Genomic DNA, 23,116 nt, shown 5'->3' with positions numbered 1-23,116 from the left:
TCGGCTCGACCGTTAGTGACGCTGAAGCTAGCGGGTGTAGTGGTTATCACCCTCCGTGGGTCGTTTCTCCGAACACTCTGAAATAGTTCGCGTTAGAAACCCAACCGATTGGCCCAGCAGCGATGGCGGAAGGTGACAACAAAAGCGTAAACTTGATTGTGAGTATAAAACATTTTTAAATCCCGTGATGGCGGATTTAAAGCTCCTGTTTGATGTAGGCGTGTTTGCGGCAGGCGCGTTAGCTTCAGCCGTCGCTGCTAATCTGACGGCGCTCACGCTGCTGAGGCTGTTTGCAGATTTGTGTAAACAGTGTGGACTTTGTGCATGCAGGCAGCTGAGCAGCCTGACCTCCGCGTTTAAACCCCGATCGCTTATCCGACCGTCCGTGCCGCAGCTGACCATGGCTAACCTTAGCTAGCTGGCTAGTTAGCATGCTTATTTTAGCTTCAGCGGCAGGGACGCTTCCTTTTTGTAACACTGCTGCCTCGCCCCAAAAATCATTTCGAAATTTTATAGGTCTGAGATCGAGTTCCCACACCTGCATTCGACGTCATTTGACATTAGGTGTGTTTCGTGATTATTTCCACTTGAAGTGCACCGTCACTGCGCGCACACCCTGCTTATTAGCAGGAAATAAATGCGCATGCTTACATGCAGGTCCTCAATGTGCATATACACGGAGGGAAAGATTGGAATCCAGCAGGATAAACGTATACTGAATGACTTAAAAAGGCACTAGCTGCTCCTCCAGATGAGGCGCATTAATGTCACAGTTACAGACCCCTGGCAGGAGAAACTGTTCTCCTCCTGAACACGGACTCCCTGCAGATCACACTGATATCACACACAGTTGCTGTAGCTGTCATCTTGGTAACGTGTTAACCTTTCTATACAGGCTCAGGAGACGGCCCAGCTGGAGGAGCAACTGCAGTGCTGGCGTGAGGTGATCCTGGCCGGGGATCAGGTCCTGCGCTGGGAAAAGGCCTGGTTCCCCGGAGCCCTGATGGGCGCGACCACCGTGCTCTTCCTGTGAGTCTGCTTAGCTGTGGGCACGCTGGCACCACACATTTCCTTTCTCTGAGATCTGTCTGTTAGAGGAGACGAAAGAGGGGCTGGCCATGTCTGGTATTTAGATTGTAATATCTTAATTCTTGATTTGAAGCAGCTCAGTTTGATCAAGAGTGGGTTAGCCAAGGAAAAACCACTGTACAATTACTTTATTGAAATATAAATTTCTTTTCTGTAAGTGTAGAGAAGTACATTCTGAAAATGGCCAAATCCAAGCAGGAGGAGTTATTTCTCTGCTAAGTTTATTTTTATGATTCATGAACTGTTTGCATAATGCCAGGCAGTGTGACCAAAAATTTAGTAATTTAATATTCTGGTGGTTTCCTTATTTTATTTTATTTTTTTTAAACAGTATTGTTTTTGCATAAGTGGGTCTTTATGGAGATTTACAGTGGCTCATTCTTGTCAGGAGAATATGGCATTAAAAAAAAAAAACATGTTAATGTCATGATGTCAGCACTCAGAACAATAACTATTCTTCTCTTCGGAGCTTCATGTTTTAAAGAATTAAATGTGTTGCTTAGTTCTGCCTTAAGTTGGCTGTAATGTCACTATTTGTTGCAGATGTTTGTAATCAGTCTACATCTGGTTCATTGGCATTAATGAAGCTTTGAAGTGAAGTTGTTTGGACTAATTCTTCCAGATGTTGTGTTACAGTTTTGTCTCCTGTCTAACACCCTGCCAGGATTACCCAGCATACCTTTAGATGGTGTAATTTAGGAACTATAATACGTTTGAAATGGCTGTTCTGTGCCGTTATGTTCGTCCTGTGGGACACGGGCAGTTTGGGTTTCTGTTGTCTTATTTTAATATAAATGAGTTTCATAATTACAGCCATGAGTGAGCAGGATGCTGAACTCACACAGGCCCACTTTCAGTATGCTGTTTGTGGGCAACACAAACACACTCACACACAAACCACTCGCAAAGCCACAGTACATGTCCTAGCTGTTCACTGGTGTAGCAGTATTTGAAAAAAGTCAGAGCGTGATCTTATCGCTCAGCGCGGTGATAACAAACAGCCGGAGGGGGTTTAAGGAGAGCGAGCACAATTTCAGCGAGAATTTTCACTTTGTCCATATTCACTGAGTCTGCTGTCAGAGGAGAGACACGCAGTCTTCATATGTCTGTGTTTTTGTAATAATAATTTGTCTGGATGATTCACACAACTTGTCGATCAAGAATTATTTCCCAGACATTTTCTCTCCTGTGTAGTAAAGCAGGCATCCCCCTAAAAACCATCCAGTGGGTTGAAATGGACCCTGTGGTGGGCTCATTCTGGCTGGAGGCTGTGTATTTGACACCCCTGACTTCGTGTTAATTAAGCTGATCACCAGGACTGTGACGAGTAATACCAGCCCGCACTGATATAAAATGAATGCGCTGATTTTGTGTTTTAAAAACCACCTGGAAAACCTTAGATTATTTTTAATCTTTTCCACATTGTTGAAACAAAGTAACACAATGGGGCTTACAGCAGATTAGGCTCTGTCAAAGAGCTTAGGCTGGGCTCTTATTAGGCCATTTTTGAATTGTTGGTGAATCCAGAGTAGAACACTGTCGCACTGTTTTTTTTTTTTTTAATGCAATGCATTCCTGTTTGTTTCCCACATGCATACACACCCTCAGTGTCTTTCAGCTGCAGCTGGTTTGTAAAATTGCAGCTTCAGCATTCATGAGCAGAGACCTCAAAATCAAGCAGCAGATACAAAAAACTACATTTATAAAATGTTCAACCTGCTTCTGGATGCTTTGTGTTAATCCTCCAGGCTCATCTACTACCTGGACCCATCGGTGCTGACCGGACTCTCCTGCACCGTCATGCTCCTCTGCCTGGCTGACTATCTGGTGCCCACCCTCGCCCCCCGGGTGTTTGGCTCCAATAAGTGGTGAGAGTTCAGTTTTTTGGGGGAATTTTCTCTACATTTCTGTTTGTCATTCAGTCTTTGTTGAACCCTTCCTCCGCCTGGCAGGATGAAGGCACCACTCACTCTGTGAAACTGAGGGAAAAAGATGAGCCATAAATTCACAGCAGCTCACCTTGAAATGGTGTCATGATTTTTCACAGATGCCCTCTGGTGTTGGTCCTTGAATGAATGTTAAACTGTCCAAAGTCTGAGCTTTTAACTTTTAGGCAAGAGTTTGCAACATTGAAATATTCCTGAGCTGGTTGAACCAGCTCGTCTTTATTAATCCAGGGCTTAACCTGCTAAGTCTGCTTGATTTTTATGTTGGTTGCACAAACAAAATTTAATCCCAGTCCCTCCACAGCCACAGCTGAACTCGCACTCGAGGTTCTCTTTAGAGAGGAAGACTGGCCAAAAACAGGGAAACCCTTATTTGTCCCCCTCAGGTCTGATTACTTGATCAGAAGCGAAAAATATAAATTCTATTATTCAGACTTATTTGGATCTTTAAATGCTGCAGCTTTCTCCAGACTAGCATGCTTTAGCGAGGTATTCACAGCTGTACGCGGATCACAGTGCAGGACGATGGAACCGTGGATGTTCATCAGGGTTTCCGTTTCAGGACCGTCACACCTCCAGTCTGAACTGTGAGCGATGCAGCTTCATATGGGCTTTCTTTCTATTTAGGTTAGTTTTTGTAAAGCAAAAGAAAAAGTGATCTCAGACACTGAAGTCTGAATGCTTCGTGCCATTTATCATCCAATCGACTGTGGAGGAAACAGAAGTGTTCAGACAACATGAAGCTGAGGGGGAAAGATAAGATGAGCTAAGCTCGGAAGAGGAAGGGGTTTAGTTAAAGAACAAAACAAGACAGAGGGGGTTTCCCTCCAACAGAATGGCTTTAAAGTTCATGTCTCATGTGACTCAATTTTTATCTTTTTATTTCTGTCAACAATAAAATGGGTCCAGGCTGATATGGGGATGGTTGTCAGTCAGCTGCAGGTAAAGTGAGTTTTGAAAGGCTCGACTCTGTGTTAGATTCACTGCATGATGCCACTGGACTGTTATTTGGTTAAGAGCGGTTCTAAAGCCTGATGGTTGATCTTGTCTTTATCTTTGGTAGCACGCGCCACAGTCGGTATAGTGAAACATCACCGAGTCATCCATCAGAGACTTTGAGCCAAAGAGGATTTCATCTTGACTTCAGGGTAAACAGTGTGGTGACTTTTACTGGCAGACTCGACGTGTTCCTACCTGAAACTGCCGCTGCACCGTGTCCCACAGCTTCATGAAGCTTTGGCATTAGGCGGTATTTGGCACGCGGCCCGTTGACTCAGCTGTGTGTGTTGGGTGGTGACAACCAGACACCCAGGACAGGATAGTGTAACAGCCTTCAGTTGGCGTGGTGCTTTGGACATCATCATATTAAACCTTGCGTCAGCAGAGCGTGACCTGCACTGCTGCACGCTGAACACACAGCCTCTGGGTGATGTTCAGCCTTTATGAGCTTTTTGGTTGTTTTCACTCTTCTGACAGGCTTTACTTTATGTAGGGAATTAAAACTCCAGCTTTTTATTTTTAGTCACAGGCTCGGGATGATGAGCTGTTTATCAGTGCGGCCTGACAAATGTTCTTTGATCTCACTGAGACTGCAGAAAGCCGGCGTGTCTGAGCGAGTCTGTAAAACGAAGCTGGTCCCCGTCTGGCTCTCTGACAACAAGGACTGAAATAGGGAGCGATGGCGAAGCAGAAATAGAGGCCGCTTTTCCCAGCTGTCCCCTCCCGTCCTTCACTGTTTGCTCTCGTCACCCTTCACAGCACTGCAGCGTTTTCCAGTTTATTAGTTGTGGGGCAAATTATGGGCAGATATGTCGAGGTTGGGCAATACTGGAATCACCCAACAGTGAAATCTAGCACGTCCACTTGTTAATTATTTTTACTTATTGGTGCAGTTGAACTCTGACTGTGAAGTGCGCAACATTTGGAAGCTGAACCCAGGCCAGTGCAGAGTTTGGATGGTATTTGTGGCGATGGTGCTGAACAGCACTCCTTATAGGGTGCTCCTTTGTAAATATTTGGATGGCCTGGTGTGCTATCATAATCAGCTGCATCTCCAGTGAGCCTCTCGTCCAGCTGGTTCTGCTCTGCTGCTTTGGTGTAGCTGCGCATGAATCAGTTCTTCCTCTGCTGAGGTTTTTGTTAGTGGACCTCCAACTCGGAGCGAGTTGGAGTCAGTTGGCATTTGTCTGACTCTGAGTCTTAAAGCAGCTCAGTGTCATTGACTGTGTGGGGTAAAGGTTGGGGTACGGGTGCTGTGTGGAAGCCTGTGTGTGGACCCTTCTGTTGTAGGCTGGATTTTCTAAAGCCAGAAGGGAGGTGCAGAAGTCTTTCTTTTGAGCACAGAAAATATGCTTAAAAAGTTAATATGGAATTTTTTGCCCCATGATCTTAATTTAATTTTTTCTTTATTTTTTCATAATGTCACTTAAAAAATGACCAAAACAACAAACTGATTGTGTCCAAAATAGTCGCTGAGTTCCCGTCAGCTGATTGTTTGAGCTCTAATGGATCTTAGAGGGTCTCGATAAGGACCGAGTTCATGCAGCAACACTAACTCTGCACACATGGGGACGTTATTTTCTTCTCACTCAGGTTTTGTAGGTCAGAGGTCCCCAACCCCCGGGCCGTGGACCGGTACCGGGCCGTGGGACATTTGGTACCGGGCCGCACATAAAGAATAAATACCTTAAATTATTTCCGTTTTACTTATCTGCGCCTAAACTATATTTTATTTTGAAAAATGGGCGGATTCGCTCCGTTACTTCCCTCCATGACTTCCTCTTGACGTGTCAAGACGTTTCTGCTCACATGATACGTCACCGCTAAAATTAAACCCAGAAGCTTCAGGCCTGTCTAACGAAATCGGTTGGTTGACCTACATAACGCTTCTTTAAATTTTTGAGTGCTCAACAAGAGTAGAAAAGCGCTATGTAAGAACTAGTCCATTTACCATTTTTATTTATCAACACCGGGGATAGCAGTGAGGTAGACCCAGCCATCAAACTGACTCTCCAGCGCTTGACACCGCGGCTCTGCAGCCACGCTCCATGTGAAATCGGCCGAACCCAGTCAAACCAGAAGCCAGCAAAAATGAGTATCAGAGAAACAAGCTCAGGGGGCTTACACTGATTCAGTGTTATGGTGAGTTGTATTTTTCATGCGCTTTATACAGTAAAAATCACCTAAGTCGAAGTCGCACAAATCGGGTTTTCGCTCTAGTTGGATGGCATCTGCAGGTCCTGATTTTTCCTAACATTAATTCCAATAAAATCATCACATAAATCCGTCGGATATTCACCTACCTCGGATGAAAAATCTGGTCCCATTGTAATAAATTTCCAGTTAAATGTGATCGCATAAACTGGATGAGTTTAGCGCTAAAACCCTCCTCAGCTCCTGTCCGCCCACTTCCATGCATCGGCTCGTTCGTGCACAACTACACACACTAACAACGCCTGGAAATTGTTTTAGTGTTTATATCAGTTCATTTCACCGGGGACAATCGTGGCAAGTGTAAGCTACAAACTTGCACTTACGAGTAAAATTTCAGATTATAAAATTTGCAAAAGCAAATTCATAGATGAAGCAGAAGCCATTGCAGCGAAATTCGATAATAGACCCCAAACTGGGCCATTTGAATCCGACTGAGGTGATTTCTACTGTATTTGTTTTTGCGGTGTATCTTATTTTGAAGGCATGTTTTACCATGGCTCTAACAGCTGACCAGGGAGCGCTGTGGGCAGAGAGCCTGTTATTCATGTTGAGGCGGGATGTTACGAGAACACTGCTGATAGAGTTGCATACGAATACAAAGTGGATTCCCGTTTTTTATTATTATACGTAGAAAATATCACACTTGGTTATGGTCGTATCATTTATTTTGACGTATTTATTCGCCACACTTTAAAAGCCGGTCCGTGGAAATATTTTCTAACACTAAACCGGTCCGCGGCTCAAAAAAGGTTGGGGACCACTGTTGTAGGTGGTTGTTTGTGTGACGTAGGATTCACTGATTTCTTCTTGATGAGATTAAGAGTGTTGAGCTGGCTTCTTGTTGTTCTGTAACGCTGAATCTCTGCTCGTGCACAGGACCACTGAGCAGCAGCAGCGTTTCCACGAGATCTGCGGGAACCTGGTGAAGACTGAGCGCCGTGTTGTGGGCTGGTGGAAGCGCCTCTGCACCCTCAAGGAGGAAAAACCCAAAATGGTACAATTTCACTTTGATTGCAGCCAGTCTGAAGACAAGTATCTTTAAGACTTTTGGAAAACTTTAACACCAGTTAATGACTTAAAATCCTGCTTCACCTCACCTGAATGCAATAATCTAAAAATTCTGATATTGCAGCTAAATATTTTGAAATAATAGGTGACATTTATCAGTTGGCTGTTGCATTAACGCTGCTGGTTTCAGCCATCCTGTGCGATTGTCGTTGGAAGGCCATCAATAAGAGTCCCAAAACTTCTAGTGTAGAAAGTGTTTCAAACTTTTCACATTGTTCCCAGATTCCAAAATTAAACACGTTTACATAAATTTTGCACAAAGATCAGGTTAATGTGGACACTGGCAAACATTTAGTCCGAAAACACTCCAGTGACCTTTGAGCTGATCACACGGTTAAAGTCCGACTCGCCCTGAGCTGCAGGCAACCTGAATGAACTGAATAAGCTGCAGTAAGTGGAAGGCTTTATTACAACAGGGAGCTCTCTCTGTGCTCCAGATAAAAATATCAGCTGATCTGAATTTGCTGCTCCACATAGCAGACCTCAAACTGGGTTACAGGCAGTGATGATGGAGTTTTTCACAGCCTGTTTTTCCTGTTTGACACATTGTCATTCAGTGGCCATATTCATCAGCCCTTCCAGAATAACGGCCTGCTAATAAAATGACCCGACTTGTTTCAGTAACTGTTTCCACAGTTGGAGGTTTGAATGTAACCTGCCTTCCTGATCTCCACAGTACTTTGCCTCAGTGATCAGCAGCCTGCTGGCTGTGGCCTGGATCGGACAGCAGGTGCACAACCTGTTCCTCACGTACCTGATCGGTGAGTAAAGTTAAACTTTTCTTTCCCAAAAAGACTCGGGATTTCTCTGTCACATTGTTAGAGCTTTATGCAGCTTGTTTAATGCTTTTTTTTTTTTTTTCTTTGCCAACATGTGAACGCAACTTAACAAACTCCACATCAAGACAAAAACTGACACTGTTCACAAATTCATCCAAACTCCTGGAGCCCATCTGCAAACTCGGCCATTTTTCAGATTAATTTACCACATGACCAGCACTAGATTCATGTAGCTGCTGGACAACATATATGACCGCAGTCTGTGCTGGTTTGGATGATGCTGGCTCACACACTGCAGTTTACCAAACAGCCACAGGTCCCATTAATAAAGGTTTACTGCGGTTACAGAGAGTCCTTTTCAAAATAAAATGCTATTTTAAAATTTCAACACACTGTTTTTATCCTCCCGTGCAAAATAAAACGGGAGGATGTCGTCTGTCCGTCTGTGAAGTTTTACCTTTCTGGAGTCGAACCATGAAATTTGTGCTCTTTACTCTTAAGAGGTGCAGCTCAGTGTTCATATGGATGTTCAGGATCCTTTTGTAAACAACATGGAGGATTTATCTGTGATGTTGGTCAGGGATGACTCATCATTGAGCAACATTAAAGCCATACCTGCTGCTCAGCAATATTGCTCAAATGTATGGTTGCCTTGATTAGTGATATTATACATAATACATTGATATCAGCAGATTATGTAGTATAGGGGCATTATGTAGTAATATTCCTGTACACATGTGAGCATAATGTCTGGCTTATTGTTATAGATTATATAGAAAGACGTTATGTAGTACACACCTGTGTACACAGTGCAGTATTTTCTCTTGTTTGTTTACATGGAAACATTGTTCAGGACATGGTCACAAAAACATTTTTCAGAAGCTGATCAGATTTCTGCTGCAGGGTTTCTGTAATGTTATCCTGACTAATATCATCGACACTTTTATTTTTTTCTTTGCCCCGGGCTGCGACTTATTTATTTTTTGATTTCTTCAGTATTGGACCCTCCCCCGACAGTTGAGTTCACTTCCTGGTTCTGTGGCTCCACAGCACAATGATTTACTGTCCTAAAATGTCTCTGAGGGTTGAACAGATGTTTTGCTGTTTAGGCTTCCTGAGCCACACGTCTAAGTGTTGGGATTCAAATCTGGATATTAAAGGTTTGCCGCGGCTCCTCGAGTCCTTTAAAGCTGCTTTTGCTGAATGTGGAAGTTTAGCCTTTAATAAATCTGCTGCAGACAGAAACTGACACATGAACAGAGAGGAACAGGAAGAGGTGCTCGTGTCCATCAGCGGTGTGGAACATTTGTGTTAAAGTTGATGTGTGACAGCTGAGGGAGTTTCCCACAGAGCTGACTTCAGACTGATTTCTCTCTTTGGGCTCTGACAGGTTTTTGCATGTTTGTTGAAGTCTTTACCTTCCTGCTGCTGCGAGCCAGCATTACAGCAGTAACGTAGATCTGTACGGCCATCCCAGTGACAGTAGATGGTAACAGGGCCACTCAGTTATTATTAATGGGACTGACTGAGAGAGTAATGTGTCTTCAGTCTTAATTGAAAAGTGCAGTAAAACCTGAAACCATCTCTTGATGCTGCTGAGGACGAACACGCCTTACAGCTGCTGAGTGGTGCCTCGGGGGTGGGGTGGGGGGTAGATCAGCAGATGCTCAGTTACATAAGCTCAGACATGTCGAGTGTTCACATGAGCGAGCAGAAAGGCAGTCAGAGGGCGCGTGACTGAGAAACCAGCGCTGGGTTTAATCCGGCTCGTCGGGATGATCAGCTGTTAAGACTTTATCTGTGGGGGGGCGACTCGAACTGAACCATGTGCTCTTTTAAAGGCAGCAGTCCATGTTTGTCACAGCATTTCTGGAATTAGTAAAAACTGTAGTTTGACTGTGGAAAACTGACAGGAAAAATGCAGTTTTCCCTCTTTGGGGAAACGTGAATGAGACAAATATAACAAATATAATTAAAGCCGCAAGCGGCGATGAGCGGGCCCTCGCACCCGGCGCGCGTCGACCCCTGGCGCGCTCCAGCCAAGCCGCGCGTCGACCCGTGGCACGCTCCAGCCGAACCGCGCTCGGAGGTTCTCGCAGACGAGAGAGTAGCTGGCTCACCCGGCTGCTGACGGCTCAGCAGGCTAGCCGTACTTCGCGTCGATCGTCTCCCGCTTCCACTAGGTGGCGTCGGTGAGTGCCCACTAATTAATATGTCACAATGCTCTATGTAATGCCTGCAGCCATCAATGAAACTGTAATGACCATAGGATGATGAGTATCAGTGTCCTACTGATTTCCTGTTGCCACTAGGTGGCGTTATGAGTGTGAAACAAAGCTGATAGAGGGGTGTGTCCGGTCTCCCTTACCCTCCCATTAAGCCTGTGAAGTTTGAGGCAGATCGGACAATGTATGTCAGAGATGTAACAATTTGGTGCACTGTGGTATATGAGTAAAATCCCACATTTAGAGGGTTGCTACGGCAACACCGTTCAATATTCTACAAAACCATGAATATCTTTTGATGGGCTACTTGTGTAGATGATCTGGAGCCATTTTGGTGTGACTGGATGAAAAGCTGTAGTAGAAGATGATTCAAATAGCAGGCCTGAAAAATGTGAAAAATGCTGCAAAAATGACACCTTAATTAGAACATGTGAGGCTTCCTGTTGGATTTCGGCTATCGGTCCAAGAGACTTTTTTGTACGTGTTAGGATGTTACTTCAGCATGCACGATTTCAGGTACACAGACCAAGCACTGCCCTGGGGCTGATGTTTAGAACCTATCTGGGCCTGAAATGGAAAAAAAGTCCAAATTCAGAGGGTTGCTACGGCAACACCGTTCAATATTCTACAAAACCATGAATATCTTTTGATGGGCTACTTGTGTGGATGATCTGGAGCCATTTTGGTCTCACTGGGTCAAATGCCCTAGGAGGAGTTGAGGCAAAAAGGCCTGAAAAAGGCGAAAAATGCTGCAAAAATGACACTTTAAAGTAAACGTGGCTGACTTCCTGTTGGGTTTGGGCTATCGGTCCAAGAGAGTTTTTTGTAGATGTTAGCATCTTACATCAGCAGGCACATTTTCAGGTACATAGAGAAAGCACAGCCCAGGGGCTGATGTTTAGAATCTCTGTGAATTTGAAATTGAAAAAAGTCCAAATTCAGAGGGTTGCCATGGCAACACCGTTCAATATTCTACAAAACCCTGAATAACTTTTGATGGGCTACTTGTGTAGATGATCTGGAGCCAATTTGGTGTCACTGGGTGAAATGCCCTAGGACAAGTTCGTTCAAATAGCAGGCGTGGAAATCGCAAAAATTGACACCTTCAATTGAAGATGGCCGACTTCCTGTAGGGTTTAGGGTATGGGTCCAAGAGACTTTTTTGTACGTCTTAGGATGTTACATGAGCATGTACATTTTCATACATGTAGATAAAACGTAGCTCCGGGGCTACTCAAAAAACTTGCTATTTTAAGATATTCCGAGCTGCCACTAGGCGGCGCTCTAACGTTTATGGACTTTATGCATATGAGTGTGTTCAGGGCAGCATGCTTATCACACCACTGAAGTTTGAGCCAGATTGGGCAAGTTGGCTTTGAGTTACAGCCATTTTTGTGTTCATGGCGAATCATCGAACTTTGCCGTCCCATAAGGGTCACGCCCTTTTGTCAAAAACTCACAGTTTTGAAAACACAGTAAGTCCAACTTCTTAAGGCTTTCCAGGTGAAATTTGAGATGGTTCTGCTAAACCACCTTGGAGCTGGACCTCCAAGTGTAAAATATGACATTTCCTGTTCCCACTAGGTGGCGCTGCGACTGATATTAAATATTGTCATATGTATGTGTTCAGGGGGGCACCCTCATCCTACTGGAGAAGTTTGATGCACATTGGATCATGTAGGTATGAATGAGAGGCAATCCAAATTTCATGGCGAATGATCAAAGTTCAAAGGGGCATAAGGACCCCTCCCCCTTGGCAAAAACTCACCATTTTCGAGATTTAGATTCCCCTGGGGGTGTAGGTTAGACAAACCAAATATGAAGATGATAACGTCTAAAACCTCTGAGTTATTAGAAAAAGTGTGAGGGCTGCAAAGCGCCAAATTTGCATAATTAATTCAAAATGGCGGACTTCCTGTTGGGTTTAGGGCATGGCTCCAAGAGGATTTTTTGTGCGCCTGGACATGATATACATGTGTATGAAGTTTCATTCATGTACGTGAAACACAGCGGTGGGGCTCCAGTTTAGGGGGCGCTAGCGAGCCATTTGGGCGCGCCCTTGCCCGAGCCCATTAAAATACTTAAATTTTCACCAGGTGTGACGCATGTGCAAAGTTTCATGAGTTTTTGAATATGATAAAGCCCCCAAAAAGCCAATTCATTTGCCTGAATAATAATAATAATAAAAAAAAAAAAAAAAAAAATAATAATAATAAACGAAGCAATTACAATAGGGCCTTCGCACAGTTCGTGCTCGGGCCCTCGGATTTCGGCTATCGGTCCAAGAGACTTTTTTGTACGTGTTAGGATGTTACTTCAGCATGCACGATTTCAGGTACACAGACCAAGCACTGCCCTGGGGCTGATGTTTAGAACCTATCTGGGCCTGAAATGGAAAAAAAGTCCAAATTCAGAGGGTTGCTACGGCAACACCGTTCAATATTCTACAAAACCATGACTATCTTTTGATGGGCTACTTGTGTGGATGATCTGGAGCCATTTTGGTCTCACTGGGTCAAATGCCCTAGGAGGAGTTGAGGCAAAAAGGCCTGAAAAAGGCGAAAAATGCTGCAAAAATGACACTTTAAAGTAAACGTGGCTGACTTCCTGTTGGGTTTGGGCTATCGGTCCAAGAGAGTTTTTGTAGATGTTAGCATCTTACATCAGCAGGCACATTTTCAGGTACATAGAGAAAGCACAGCCCAGGGGCTGATGTTTAGAATCTCTGTGAATTTGAAATTGAAAAAAGTCCAAATTCAGAGGGTTGCCATGGCAACACCGTTCAATATTCTACAAAACCCTGAATAACTTTTGATGGGCTACTTGTGTAGATGATCTGGAGCCAATTTGGTGTCACTGGGTGAAATGCCCTAGGACAAGTTCGTTCAAATAGCAGGCGTGGAAATCGCAAAAATTGACACCTTCAATTGAAGATGGCCGACTTCCTGTAGGGTTTAGGGTATGGGTCCAAGAGCCTTTTTTGTACGTCTTAGGATGTTACATGAGCATGTACATTTTCATACATGTAGATAAAACGTAGCTCCGGGGCTACTCAAAAAACTTGCTATTTTAAGATATTCCGAGCTGCCACTAGGCGGCGCTCTAACGTTTATGGACTTTATGCATATGAGTGTGTTCAGGGCAGCATGCTTATCACACCACTGAAGTTTGAGCCAGATTGGGCAAGTTGGCTTTGAGTTACAGCCATTTTTGTGTTCATGGCGAATCATCGAACTTTGCCGTCCCATAAGGGTCACGCCCTTTTGTCAAAAACTCACAGTTTTGAAAACACAGTAAGTCCAACTTCTTAAGGCTTTCCAGGTGAAATTTGAGATGGTTCTGCTAAACCACCTTGGAGCTGGACCTCCAAGTGTAAAATATGACATTTCCTGTTCCCACTAGGTGGCGCTGCGACTGATATTAAATATTGTCATATGTATGTGTTCAGGGGGGCACCCTCATCCTACTGGAGAAGTTTGATGCACATTGGATCATGTAGGTATGAATGAGAGGCAATCCAAATTTCATGGCGAATGATCAAAGTTCAAAGGGGCATAAGGACCCCTCCCCCTTGGCAAAAACTCACCATTTTCGAGATTTAGATTCCCCTGGGGGTGTAGGTTAGACAAACCAAATATGAAGATGATAACGTCTAAAACCTCTGAGTTATTAGAAAAAGTGTGAGGGCTGCAAATCGCCAAATTTGCATAATTAATTCAAAATGGCGGACTTCCTGTTGGGTTTAGGGCATGGCTCCAAGAGGATTTTTTGTGCGCCTGGACATGATATACATGTGTATGAAGTTTCATTCATGTACGTGAAACACAGCGGTGGGGCTCCAGTTTAGGGGGCGCTAGCGAGCCATTTGGGCGCGCCCTTGCCCGAGCCCATTAAAATACTTAAATTTTCACCAGGTGTGACGCATGTGCAAAGTTTCATGAGTTTTTGAATATGATAAAGCCCCCAAAAAGCCAATTCATTTGCCTGAATAATAATAATAATAAAAAAAAAAAAAAAAAAATAATAATAATAAACGAAGCAATTACAATAGGGCCTTCGCACAGTTCGTGCTCGGGCCCTCGGATTTCGGCTATCGGTCCAAGAGACTTTTTTGTACGTGTTAGGATGTTACTTCAGCATGCACGATTTCAGGTACACAGACCAAGCACTGCCCTGGGGCTGATGTTTAGAACCTATCTGGGCCTGAAATGGAAAAAAAGTCCAAATTCAGAGGGTTGCTACGGCAACACCGTTCAATATTCTACAAAACCATGAATATCTTTTGATGGGCTACTTGTGTGGATGATCTGGAGCCATTTTGGTCTCACTGGGTCAAATGCCCTAGGAGGAGTTGAGGCAAAAAGGCCTGAAAAAGGCGAAAAATGCTGCAAAAATGACACTTTAAAGTAAACGTGGCTGACTTCCTGTTGGGTTTGGGCTATCGGTCCAAGAGAGTTTTTTGTAGATGTTAGCATCTTACATCAGCAGGCACATTTTCAGGTACATAGAGAAAGCACAGCCCAGGGGCTGATGTTTAGAATCTCTGTGAATTTGAAATTGAAAAAAGTCCAAATTCAGAGGGTTGCCATGGCAACACCGTTCAATATTCTACAAAACCCTGAATAACTTTTGATGGGCTACTTGTGTAGATGATCTGGAGCCAATTTGGTGTCACTGGGTGAAATGCCCTAGGACAAGTTCGTTCAAATAGCAGGCGTGGAAATCGCAAAAATTGACACCTTCAATTGAAGATGGCCGACTTCCTGTAGGGTTTAGGGTATGGGTCCAAGAGACTTTTTTGTACGTCTTAGGATGTTACATGAGCATGTACATTTTCATACATGTAGATAAAACGTAGCTCCGGGGCTACTCAAAAAACTTGCTATTTTAAGATATTCCGAGCTGCCACTAGGCGGCGCTCTAACGTTTATGGACTTTATGCATATGAGTGTGTTCAGGGCAGCATGCTTATCACACCACTGAAGTTTGAGCCAGATTGGGCAAGTTGGCTTTGAGTTACAGCCATTTTTGTGTTCATGGCGAATCATCGAACTTTGCCGTCCCATAAGGGTCACGCCCTTTTGTCAAAAACTCACAGTTTTGAAAACACAGTAAGTCCAACTTCTTAAGGCTTTCCAGGTGAAATTTGAGATGGTTCTGCTAAACCACCTTGGAGCTGGACCTCCAAGTGTAAAATATGACATTTCCTGTTCCCACTAGGTGGCGCTGCGACTGATATTAAATATTGTCATATGTATGTGTTCAGGGGGGCACCCTCATCCTACTGGAGAAGTTTGATGCACATTGGATCATGTAGGTATGAATGAGAGGCAATCCAAATTTCATGGCGAATGATCAAAGTTCAAAGGGGCATAAGGACCCCTCCCCCTTGGCAAAAACTCACCATTTTCGAGATTTAGATTCCCCTGGGGGTGTAGGTTAGACAAACCAAATATGAAGATGATAACGTCTAAAACCTCTGAGTTATTAGAAAAAGTGTGAGGGCTGCAAATCGCCAAATTTGCATAATTAATTCAAAATGGCGGACTTCCTGTTGGGTTTAGGGCATGGCTCCAAGAGGATTTTTTGTGCGCCTGGACATGATATACATGTGTATGAAGTTTCATTCATGTACGTGAAACACAGCGGTGGGGCTCCAGTTTAGGGGGCGCTAGCGAGCCATTTGGGCGCGCCCTTGCCCGAGCCCATTAAAATACTTAAATTTTCACCAGGTGTGACGCATGTGCAAAGTTTCATGAGTTTTTGAATATGATAAAGCCCCCAAAAAGCCAATTCATTTGCCTGAATAATAATAATAATAAAAAAAAAAAAAAAAAAAATAATAATAATAAACGAAGCAATTACAATAGGGCCTTCGCACAGTTCGTGCTCGGGCCCTAATAACGGCAGCAGGAAATCAGTGCTCTGATTGGTTCTGTAACACAGTTTAAAAGGTGGATGCAGAAACGTTGAAGCCAACCGCCGGTTTGACGTCTCCTCCTGATGCTGTCGTGACCATCAGCCACGTTTTGAAACGAGACATGAGTGACGGGTGGATCCGACTGCGTCGCTGCAGCAGTCCTGCCCTCTGACCCTTAGAACGAGCACGTGTGCAGTTTAACTGTGTCATAGGGCAGAGGACTGCTGTCACATCTGCTCTCAGCTTCACACCAGCTCTCTGCTCTTCATGCTGGTTCCTCCTCCAACTATAAATACAGTCTGCTCAGACAAAACCCACGTCTGCCACTTTATTGATTGAATAATCAATGTACCAGGACACCTGTCAGTTACATGTTCCAATACCTTTGATTACAAGAAAATCGTGTGGCTCCAGAGAAATAGTGCTGCCCTCTGAACTGTGTAGATGTGTCAGATCCAGATGTAAAAACCTGGAAATAAAAGCTGAGATGTTGATCTTTGGTCTCATATTAATTTTTCCTTCTTTTTTTTTTTTCTTTTTTTTTATGTCAAACCAAAATGTTTTCAGTCTACAGCAAAAATAGAGATTTGCTTCAGTGTTGCAGCACATTTGGAGGGGAGTGTGCATCCAGCCTTTATACTGTCTGTGTGTGCGGGCAGTTTTTATGTCCCAGTGACTTTTAATTTCAAGTTAGTTTAAATACTGCTTCAAAATAAGAGCCTGAGCAAAGACTTCCTGCTGGAAGGACTTTGGAGTCAATGACGTGAATTTATTTTACAGAACAGTAAGAAAATGAAACTAAAGCCACGTTGACCTCTGAGCTTCAGTTTTGTGAGAATCTGTTTTTCTCGTGGGTCACAGCAGGAAATGCTGCCTGTGGTTTAGGTGAGGGAGCCACACATGCTGCTAAAGTCTCAGACACCTTTTCATCAGGTGTTAATCTGGAATATTTTTTTAGGGCTGCGATCGATGCGTGAAAACGGCAGATTTTAAAATCTTTGTTTGTTTGTTGCAGTGAGCTTCCTGCTCATGCTGCCTGGCCTGAACCAGCACGGCATCATCACGAAGTACGCCGGCATGGCCAAGAGGGAGATCAACAAACTGCTTAAGCAGAAGGAGAAGAAGAACGAGTAGACGGACGTTTGGAACGAAGACGGGAATCTCTGCGAGACGAGGGAACGCAACAGGAAGATGGAAAGTGAAGAAAAGAGAGCGGGAGAATTGGAAAAGCCTCCCGCTGTCTCCGGGTCTCTGCACTTTGTTTTGATTTTCACACAGTTTCATTTCTCACAGTCACATTTAAACATCATCGCCCACGAGGTTTTATTCTTCTTTTGAATTTACCTGCCGTGCATGCAGCCGCCACATGAAGGTTAGCACACCTGAAAACACAGAGTTCTCACAGTCCAACATCAGCCGTGTTTCTTAGATTAGCTCTGCTTCGTTTGAAGGTGTCAGTGAGGCTTTTAAATCCATTCCCTCTACTTAGACTACTGAGCAGTTTGTGTAGCATTGCTGCGTCATTTTAACCTCTCAGACAGCAATGATGATTTTTTTTTTTTTTGTTTGTTTGTTTGTTTTGGTCACATGCGAGCAGGTTATTTTTACCGTTTTGTGTTTCTTCTGCTTTATTTGTTTGAATTTAGTGCTGAAAAAAAACTGGATTTAAAGCGGAGCTGAAACTGTTTCTCGAGACAGGCCTACTGCTGTACCGCTGCTAGCTGGACTCTGTGGTCTATTAGTGCTTCAGTAACGGCCCACAGTGTGTTTGTGATGTGGGGCGTCTCTGTAAATAGGCCTCATCCTCTCTTCTCTGTCCCGTCAGTCCTTTTCTTATTTATGTGTTTGTTCCTCCTCATTTCTGGTTTCCGACTCATTTCATTATTTGTCTTTATTGGAGATCTTTGCAAACCTAAATAAATAAAGTTTGATTTAAATGAGATCAGTTGTTGGTTTTTGCTGCACCTGGTGTGTGTGTGTGTGTGTGTGTGTGAGAGTGTGAGAAAATGCTTCATTTCAAAATTTGACAAAAAATGGCGGCACTCATTCGCACCATCACAACTACATCATGTGTCCCCTGAATTATATAAAGGAAATGAGATCAGAGCTGCAGCATCAGAGCTTTACCCCACAGTGAGCTGACCCCACTGATCCTGTATGAAGACTGAAAGCTGAGCGTTCCTGATGGGAAGCTCTGGAACATCCTCAGTTCACAGTGGGAGAGTGGGAGTGATCATCTCTGAACAGACCTGTGGAGTCTTTGCAGCTCGAGTGCTGCTGGAAGTGAAGCAAAAGATGTTTGATGAGCCGGGAGTCACCATATTTGGACGAGAGTTATCAGCTAATGCTGCCTAGCTTGGTTATCAGTCTACATCCACCTTATAAGAATGTATTTCCCTTCTTTAGCTTACAAGGTTCTCATCCTTTGACAAGCACAGACCACAGAGGAGTCCTGACAGGGTTTTAATGGAGGTTTCCTTTGCAGTTACTTCCTGTCAGTAGAGTCTGAGTGCAGTACAGTCCGTCTCCCAGCGCCTGGCTGCCCACAGCAGTTTGTCTCTGGAGCGTCTGCTGGACTTCCCCTGATCAGCCTGCTTCTGTTCACCTGCACAGGAGAGATGGATGTCCAAACACAAAACAGTAACTGTAATTATTCCTCTGTCTGACCTTGTTTTCATAGACACACAGTTTAATTTGAAAGTATTGTATCTGTACTGCAGGTAAGCTTAGTTTATCAAACACAGTTATTACTGTTAGCAGCAGTGCTGTCAGTAAAGTACACATGTATTCTGATACTTCATTTATTACTTCATTACACGCTTTAAATATTTAATATTCATTTTTATTCTATCATTTTGATGATGCTGATTTTATTGATATGGGCAGAGATGCTCTCAGGTGTGCAGCACACCTGTATTCAGGTATTTCATTTGTTTGCTCATTTCAAGGTTTAATAAAAAGTTGCTGCAGGTTGAAGAAAAAGCATTTGCACTGTTTCAGACTCTAAAATGAAAAACTGCTTTTACACGTTTTTGTTGCAGCAGTAATAAATTCTGAGCAGAGGTTTGTGGAGGAACTGGCTGTTAGTTCAGTCACACAAAGTTATTTGGAAGGAAAACTATTTGCACCTGCAGCCAAAAACTCATTTCTATCCTTGTGTCTGCATTTTGACTTTGTTAAATATGAAGAAAATCAGAGCAGAACTGCTGTCACAGGTCTGAACAAACAGAGCACCAATCTGTTTATTTGTTCCTTTATTGAAAGGCTTCAATTATTGATTTAAGAGTGAGGAAAAAAGATTTGTGCTCACTGTTTGCACTGTTGTATTATTTTACAATATTTGAAATAAAAACATTTTCAGAAATGTTTTTGTTCTACTTGAACACTAATGTGGCCTCCAAAGAGATGAGAGTGCCTGCAGTGGCCCCCAGCTCATCTGAGTCTGTGACCCCTGGGTCAGGGCTCAAAGGTTAAATATTTTGCACCCTGAGAAAGGAGCCAGCAGAAACTGGTTTGGAAGAGGGTCAGTCACAACATCTGAGTTCCCACCTCTTCCACACAGTCACTGTGCACTGTGCTCACTTTTCTTTAAATCCAGTTAATGCTGCTGCAGCATCTTCATAAATCTGGCTGTTAGTTTGCAGCCTTGTGCTAAATTGTGCAGCTGTGAGCCGAATGGGCTCATCATATGAAGCCTCATTGGTCAAGTTCCGGTAAAGCCAGTGTTACGATGCAGTTTGTTGCTCCTCTATTGTAGGTGTTACGGTACAGGTGCAGGGTCAAAGTTCAAAGAAGCAAATGAAAAGTGTTTAAAATCTAGGTGTTTTTATGTGGATGTGGATGTTTTAGATCAATTTGAGAAGTGATTTTGATCATGTTTCACATTGTGTCATTAGGGTGGGGCACTGGTCTTGGTCTTGACTCTGTCTCGCCCTCTGTCAGTCTTGGTCTTGTTGGGATTTATTTTTTACTCAATGAATAAAATGACACATGTATAAAAGTATACTCCAGGAAATGAATTAATAAGCAGTGGCTGAAGGAAATAATAGACAATTAAATAAATACATTAGATAGCGAGCAGACAGATGGCAGCCCAGTAGTCACCAGGCTAACTTCACGGCTTTCACGGTTTATCTTATCCTTAAAGGTTTTACCAAAACATGAACATCTGTGTCTGAGGAGGGAAGGGTGTGTGTAGGTCACTGCTCCCTGCCGCTAAGTAGAATAAAACTGCCAAGTCATGATTAGGAACATGTGAGGGAGGAAGGTGTGTGTTTCTTTTACAGAGTACTGATTGGAGAAGCTTCCGCTTCCTGTTCAGGGTCGCAGGGGGGCTGGAGCCTATCCCAGCTGTCATAGGGCGAGAGGCAGGGTACACCCTGAACAGGTCGCCAGCCTGTCACAGGGCCAACACAGAAAGACGAACAACCTTTCACACTCACTTTCACACCTATGGGCAATTTAGAGTAGCCAATTAACCTAACCCCAGTAAGTGCATGTCTTTGGAATGTGGGAGGAAACCCACGCAAGCACGGGGAGAACATGCAAACTCCACACAGAGAGAGGGAGAGGCCTGGGCCAAGGTGGAATCGAACCCAGGCCTTCCAGATGGTATTCTATCTGTGAGGCAGCAGTGCTAACCACTGCGCCACCAGAAGTGGATGAATGAATGAATGGATGGATGGATGGATGGATGGATGGATGGATGGATGGAGAGAGAAGCTTGAGCCATGATGAACCACTGAACGAACCAATCAGGGAAGGCCAAGACTAAATCACGGCTCTCTCCATCTGTTTTTTGAATTGGTAGTGCTTGTAGTATAAAAGTGTTGTGTCTAGCTAGAGGCTTCGCTCTTCTGGGTAGAGGAGCACAGCTAGCTGGGAAGGCCTGAGTCTCCCTGTACCGATTGCCCGTGTACATGTAATCCTTCTGATTCTTTAATATATCGAATGTTTCAAGTTTTTAATTAAAGTGTTTTAGGTGTCTTCCTTCACAAACAAAAAACAAGAACTGACAGTCTGGACTTGGTCTCGGACCCTGAAAGTCTTCTCTCTGTCTCGATACACTCTGGTGTTGGTCTTGTCTCTGTCTAGGGTTAGGCGGTCTTGACTACAATACTGCCTCCATCACTAGGAGCCTCCGTCCGACCAAACAGATGTGGTCAGGTTGGTCAGCAGCAGCAGCTTCAGAGGACCTGAGGATTTTGGTCCTCGTGTAGAGACCACAGACTGCTGCAGGGACCTGAATGCATCATCAGTGTCCTGGTTAGCTCTCAGGTCAGAGACAGGAATCTGATTCTGGATCAGGATGTTCATCCAAACACACACAGTGAGGATGAAATGCTGCTTTAATGTTAGTTTGATGGATTTTATTGCACTGCTGTTTTCATTACAGCTGACCTGGGATCAGCCTGTCAGTCATTTGCTGTGCTGGAAGAAGGATTCAGATTCTTTACTGCAGTAAAAGTACACTCAAGTCAAAGTCCTGCATTAATAATCTACCTGTGCAGGTAAAGTGCTGCAGTAAAAGTAGCTGCTGGTCCCTCACACTGGTATATGGTTCCACTGTCATCATGGACAGTCATGTTGTGACTGTCAGCAGCTTCTTTTCCTGCTGCAACACAAACCTTTAAGCATCCAAACCAACAATCTGTCAAATCTTCCAAAATGTTTGTGTTTCAAACAAACAGGAAAACCAGGAGAAAGGAATCGCCTTTGGACAAGCTTCCAGCTGCTTGAGGAGAGATGAAGGAGTTTCCGAGGTGCACCTGAACGCAGCACCGAGTGTTTCTGCTGCTCCTGATTGTGAAGGTGTCCTCAAACGCCTCTCTGAGTTTACTTTCACTTTGCTGAACTTCCTGTTTCTCCTGCTGCTGCTGATCGTCTCCGTGTGAAGCTCCGTGTGAAGGTAATGGAAGCAGTCTGGAATGTTCTCCTGGCTAACATCAGCTGTGTGCAGCTTAGTTCCAGCACAAATCTGCCGCTCCATAGTTCACGGTAACGGACTCACAGCTGAAGCACCGAGGCCGTGAGCCTGAGGTCAGTGTACCGGATTATCTGGCGTTAGATTAACTGGTGACGGTGAAAGAGTGTGTGTGCCGACAAATCCAGCCGCTGAATATTTGCTCTTTAAAGTACATTTCTGTCGCTTTGTTTTGGAGAGAAAAACAGCTTCCGGTGTAGCTGCTGAGACCACAGACATATATACGTAGACGCCGCATTGGGGGGGGGGGGCTGTTGCTGTCACATGTCAGCGCGTCCGCCATATTGGATGTGTCAGATCTGCGCTGTAATCTAATACAAGTGAATGGACTGAACTTCATAATAGGCACAAAAATAAAGTAAGTTTCTCTAATAATTAAAAATGTTAAATAATCCACATATGTATGTTAGGGTGCAGCATCAAACCAGCGTATGTGTTTCTAATATTTCTGTGTGTTTACGGCTGCTGATGTTTGTAACGCTGTTACTGTGATGATAAATGTCGACAATAACCAGATCCTGACATGTAGATATAACATCTGCAGGTTTATGAATTTAAAAATTTTTTATATTCACTGATTTTTTAAAAATCAATTTAAGTATTAATAATGACCTTTAAGGCAAAAAATGAAGAAATTTTATAAATTAAAATAATAAACTGCAATAGGCACTGATCCACTTCATTTTCTTTTAACAGTAAAACTGTATACTAAAATTATAGATCCATCTTTTATTGCATATGTAGCACAGACGGAAATGATGGGCCTAGTCAGATCCCGTGCAACATATTTATTTTTTCCAGACACTGTGGAAATACAGAGAAAGGTTTACTCTCGGAGCGCACTCGGTGTAAAGTCTGCCATTACAACTGACTAGCCTTCTTCTTCTGGCCGT

General features: G+C 43.8%; 1 protein-coding gene across 1 annotated transcript; it reads left to right on the top strand.

The window, feature by feature from the left end:
• On the top strand, positions 1–18,182 carry arl6ip1 (ARL6 interacting reticulophagy regulator 1). The gene is made up of 6 exons (XM_030736570.1): positions 1–158; positions 896–1,029; positions 2,838–2,957; positions 7,125–7,242; positions 7,993–8,077; positions 17,256–18,182. The coding sequence occupies exons 1-6, from the start codon at positions 123–125 to the stop codon at positions 17,372–17,374; spliced, it is 612 nt and encodes a 203-aa protein (XP_030592430.1). The 5' UTR covers positions 1–122; the 3' UTR covers positions 17,375–18,182.
• The last annotated feature ends 4,934 nt before the right edge of the window (positions 18,183–23,116 follow it).

This window comes from Archocentrus centrarchus, chromosome 8 (assembly GCF_007364275.1).
Source record: "Archocentrus centrarchus isolate MPI-CPG fArcCen1 chromosome 8, fArcCen1, whole genome shotgun sequence".
Taxonomy (NCBI): domain Eukaryota; kingdom Metazoa; phylum Chordata; class Actinopteri; order Cichliformes; family Cichlidae; genus Archocentrus; species Archocentrus centrarchus.
This window is presented reverse-complemented; position numbering and strand designations above follow the sequence as displayed.